At 50.7% G+C, this 5,256-nt stretch overlaps 1 protein-coding gene across 3 annotated transcripts in view; it reads left to right on the top strand.

Annotated features, from left to right (window-relative positions):
• Positions 1-5,256, top strand: part of si:dkey-100n23.5 (cyclic AMP receptor-like protein A) — a 50,777-nt gene that overhangs the window by 28,519 nt on the left and 17,002 nt on the right. For all 3 annotated transcript variants that reach the window (XM_046053972.1, XM_046053971.1, XM_046053970.1), the window contains exon 11: positions 2,351-2,433. In XM_046053972.1, coding sequence (XP_045909928.1) covers positions 2,351-2,433 — 83 coding nt within the window. The remainder of the gene's footprint in view (positions 1-2,350; positions 2,434-5,256) is intronic.

Raw genomic sequence — 5,256 nt, 5'->3', positions numbered from 1 at the left:
CTTTGTGTGTGTGTGTATATATATGTGTGTGTGTGTGTGTGTGTGTGTGTGTGTGTGTGTGTGTGTGTGTGTGTGCGTCTGGCTGGAGTGATGACGTACATAACTGGTGCTGGCAGTTATCGGGGCCGTCGGTCACATGGTCGTGACAGGAGGTTGTTGTTTGTGGTCATGCATGAGTACACACACACACAAGCACAACAAGGTCCTGAAGCAGCAAAGGTCAGCGTCAGGATATTCGGAAGAGGGTGTTGAAGTCATGCCACACACACATACACACACACACACGCATGCATGCACGCCTTTAAACACATTTGCACAACTGCACACACAGCAGCTCAGTCCCGTCGGGTAGCAACAAAGCTGGCTGAGCAAACAGCGAGCTGCTTGTTCGTTATCTTCCCAGGGTGTTTGTTTACTGATCCACACAAGCTTTGCTTTGAGTCACAATGCGATGTGTCTACTTGTGTGTCTGTAGACGTGTGTGTGTGCCCACAAGCGCAACCTTGTACCTTGGTGAGTGTTACCTTTGCACGTGTGTATCCCCCTTTATCTGCCAAGTTCCTATTTTATATTTTACATGCTGCCAAACATCCTGTAGAACATCCATACAATGAGTAAGCTGCAAGGACAGTTGGGTTTGTCTCTCAAGGGCTCTCAAGCAGGGACACGTGGCATTGACAAAACACATATACCTTCTTCCAGCTGCTGGATAATGTGTTACTTTAAGGTCTCAGCAGTACTTCTGGTGAAAGATACTTTTGGGTTTCCGCTGTCCCTGAAAAATCTTTGTGGATTTAAGAAAAACACATTTAGTGGGTCAATGTATTTGAAAGTAGCCTATTTGATTTTTTTCAGCAGTTTGCTTAGCTGTCAAGGCATTGTAGATGTTCAGCTTTCCACTTCTTTATGAAATAGTATTAAAAGTTTTGAATGGAAGTTTTAGTCCTTGACTTTCACCCCCCTCCCAAAAAAAGCGTTTGAAAAGTTAATCAAGTTGATGTTCAAGTGCATTTGGGAAACCTGATGCTGTTATTTTTTAGAGAAGGTTTCCTCTAGGATGGAGGGTGAGTGCAGTGGGTGGTGAAAAGGGATGGGTCGCTCTTGATAACCGTCTGTAATCTAGCGGGCGTCATTAACGTTGGGACCGCTGCGCCCGCCGCACATAATTACGGTTTCATTCCCCTCTGCTTCCCGAGCAGCGCAGGGGCCTCTGACACGGGAGGACTGTGATTAAAAACATGAGGCTCTTTAGCTACTACTCCCCCCCACCCCTCCCTCCACCATTCCGCCTCCACTATTCCACATCCTGTGTGTTGCGAACAGAAATTCCTCAAATGCCTGTCTCTGCACATCTCCTGAATTTTATCTGAGATTAGTCTACTGCTGGTTCCACGCACCCCCCACCCTCTCCTATCTTCCTTCAAGGAGCCCTTTCCCTTTCGCCCAATGAGACATTCCTCGCAGAGCTTGACATGGCCAGCCTTTACGTTACACGGTGGAAACTTGAGGCTTATATTCAATACTGCCCCACTAACACACACATACACACACACACATAGCCTATAGGCTTAGATAAAATGCCACCGGGGAGCTCTCGTGATTTTCATTTGAATTGTTTAAAATGCCTGCGTTAGAGCTTGCACGCCTCGGGGTCTTTCTGGTGAGTAATTAATTTCCAGCATGTGGGGGTAGAGACCGGAGCTTGTGGCCCTGCTTCCTGGCTCCGACTGTGTGTGTATGTGTGTGTGTGTGTGTGTGTGTGTGTGTGTAAGAAAGAGAGAGAGAACGGGAGGGAGGCTTTGCGCTGGCTCGGCTACTGCATCCTAGCCTAGGGGGGGGGGGGGGGGCGGGGGGGGGGGGGGGGGGCAGCACAGCGCAGAAAATCGATCCAGGGGCCGCGCTTCTCAGCCTCTTTCGGACGCAAGAGTCCTCCTCTCCCGGGAATTAGATAACGGCTTGTAAAAGCTCTCCACCGCCAGGCTCTCCCCCTCCTCGACTTTTAGCTGCTGCCGCATCTCTGTGTCTTCCTGCTCGCCCGCTTATATAGCCTAACTATTGAATTCATCCCGTTCACATTACGTATTGGCTTTCAGTTTAATTGGAATCTCCGTTTCGTCTTATAACTGTGTGGATATTGCGTATTATCAGCAGGTTAATATTTTATTAGGTTTTAATTGGCCTTTGTTGTTTGCCTCGGTGCTCTGATCTTCCAGTTAAGACACTGACTGTGTGTGTGTGTGTGCGCGCGCGCGCGCGCGCCCGTGTATGTTTGAGAGATAGGAAGACAAGAGTATTAATGTGAGCCTTCAGTTTCTCCACGTGGCTCAGTAGTCCGTTTTCTCTCCTCCAGGTTTCTTTGGCAGAGGAGATCAAGCCGTTGAAGTGGTATCCCTCCGTTTACCTGCTGGTGTCTATCTTCCCCCTCATCAACAGGTAACACACACACAAACTCACTCACTCGCGCACACCTGGCTTTACGGCACATAAACTCCTCTCCGCTCTGTTGTTTTATTTGCATATTCGCTTCACTCTGCTATCTTATCTCTTCTCAACCAGTCACCTCCCCCCTCGCTGCCTTTCCCGTCCTCCTCTCCCTCTCTCTCGCTCTTTCTTATCTGAACTCTCAGAAAGCCTCGCGCTCTCTGTAGCAGCACAAACACTGAAGGAGATTGCGTGTATAGCCTAGCGCGCGCTCCTGTGTGTGTGTGTTGGATGTATAGAGCATTTTATTGGCTTTTTTAAAACCAGGGCTTCCTCTGACTGAGGGTTGTGGGAGGAGGCGGGTGGTCCAGTAAATGATAACCCTGGCGCTGTTATTACTGCTTCACTCTGTCTCTCTCTCTCTCTCTCCCCCGTCTCTTTCTTTCATTCGCCCTCCCCCCCTCCCTCCCTTCCACGCCGGTGTGATTGACAGGTCAGGGTTACTAAGTGATTAGCTGCGGCGGCTCTGCTTGTCGCCACGGCGATGTAGGCGGAGACACAGGTCAATTACAGGGTCAACGTCTCTCAAAAGGTTCCGCTTAAACACTGCCCACCCCCCACTCGCCCTTTCCTCCTCCTCCTCCTTCACCTCTCCATCCCTTCCAGTCCACTCCTCCTCTTCCCCTCCCGGGCTCCGACTGTCGGCTGATGAAGATGACAAACTGCATCCTTTGCTAACTCCGAACCACCCTCCTCTCCTCATTCTCCCCCTGCCTTCCTTCCTTCCTTCCTTCCTTAATGTCACTTTCTCTTTCTGTTTTCCGCTCAAAACGTCTTTTTTATTTCCCCCTTATTTCCACACTTCCTCGCTTCGGTTCTCCGTCTTTCTCCTTCTGTGTTTTTATGTCGTCACCCCCCCACACACACACACACAATTTGTCGCTCGCTCAGCTGCGCTCCGCTCTGCCTTTCTCCAGAGAGCGAAAACGGGAATGAATTGCTCTCTCGTCGTCCTCCACCTCCTCCCCCGTTGAGCAGCGTTGGCTGTATATATCTCCGGCTCCTATTAATTTGTTAGCCCCCCCACCCCACTCACTCACCTCCCTCCCCTCTGGCTCATATCCTCCTCCTCCTGTCTTTCTCCATCTCTCCCTCCTTCTTTCCCTCCCCTCTGCTGAGTGCTGGAGTGTGTAAAGTGTTTGTCACGGTGCCGTGCCGATGTCGCTGTGCTCTGCCGTGCGGAAGCAGCGCGCGGCAGACAGCCTTTAGTGTGTATTTTTCAGTACGTGTGCGCGCGCGAGTGTGTGTGTGTAGGCGGGTGGTTGGTTTCGTGTCAAGGCGAATGTGCTGTCGCTGCTGGTTGCCGTGTGTGTGTGCGCGCGCTCTTGTTTGTCCGCGTCGCTTTTGCGTGTCTGTCTATGAGCATTCCCCTGTGTATGTATGTGTCTGTGTGCGTGTGGTTTTTTTTGTGTGTGTGTGTGTGTGTGTGTGTCTGAGTGGGGGATTATTTCTATCTGAGCTCCAAAGCCTCCTAAACAGGGCTTAGAGAGACGGCCCAGGGCAGCAGCTAAAGCCTTTGGGTAGAGCTCTCTCTCTCTCTCTCTCCCCCTCACTCTGTACTCCTCTCTACTGGTCTCTCTCTTTCTCTGCCATTTCTCTCGCCCTGATCCATTGCGTTAATACACAGACACTCCCACACACAAACACCCTCTTGTTTTTGGCCCTCATCTGCTACACACACACACACAAACACAAACACACACACATCAGACAGTCACACGCCACACACAATTTTAATCTGTTCCAAATGCACACTGGTAAATGTGTTAATTCGACACCAGCTGTTGCGAATTGAAATGGGAAAGCGCTCCTACTTTTCCTCACCCGCGCTTGCACACACATGCATGGAGGAGTCATTATACATAATTTTTCTCTCTCTCTCTCTCTCTCTCAGTCATTCACTTGCCCTCATTTGGCAACACAAAAGTAGCACCAGACAATCGCACCTTCGCACTTATCCCTCCTCCTTCTCCTCCTCTCTCTCTCTTTCTCCCTCTCTCTCTTTGTCCTTCTTTTCCCTCCCTGCTGCCACTTCAGTCTCTCTCTCAGCTCTCTATGTGTGCGCGTGTGTGTGTATGTGTGTGTGTAAGCGCTGCCCGGGCACGACTAGAGTTTTCACAGTCTGCTTCTCACATCGCTTCCCCTGTGTGCTTTATGGTGTGGGTGTGTGTTTGTTTACAAGGCTTGTCTAGATTCCTACTGTGCGCGCTTGTACGCCTGTTTGCATAAATAAGCCCTCTCCTCGGAACCTAGCTGCTGATTTCTATGGCGCGGCGCAGCTTGATGTGCAAGTGCTCCTCCTGGACAGCCTGCTTGTCTTTTATGAGGACTTTTTGGCTCTCCTGACATACCTCCCACCACCCCCCTCTTTCCCCTTTTGACACCAAGTGGGGAGAAATTGGAATCCCCATTTAGTGGCTTTTATTTTCTCTTCTTTAAGGCTTAGTCTAGAGGCCCTAACCTCCAAGGCAAGGCTCATGGCAAGAGAGCTAGTTGCATTTGAGCAATCAGGGTTGCGTGCCCTGCAGAGGGGTGCTTCAGCACGGACGGATTGGCCCTGACGGCAAGGCTTGAACCGGTGATGCGTCTGTAACCTTGAGTTCACCCTGTCGCTTCAGGAGGCAGCTTGCATCCTCCTAGTTATTCTTGGTTTCCCTCGATGCAGCGTGTGGGTTTTGTGGTGTGTATAGGCCTATACATGCTTGCAGGGGATTTTTGTATGGGCTCCCTACAGCGCCTAAGCCCAAGCCCCCCCCCCCCCCCCCCTTCTCTTGT

This window comes from Micropterus dolomieu, linkage group LG07, assembly GCF_021292245.1.
Source record: "Micropterus dolomieu isolate WLL.071019.BEF.003 ecotype Adirondacks linkage group LG07, ASM2129224v1, whole genome shotgun sequence".
NCBI classification, from domain to species: Eukaryota; Metazoa; Chordata; class Actinopteri; order Centrarchiformes; family Centrarchidae; genus Micropterus; species Micropterus dolomieu.
This window is presented reverse-complemented; position numbering and strand designations above follow the sequence as displayed.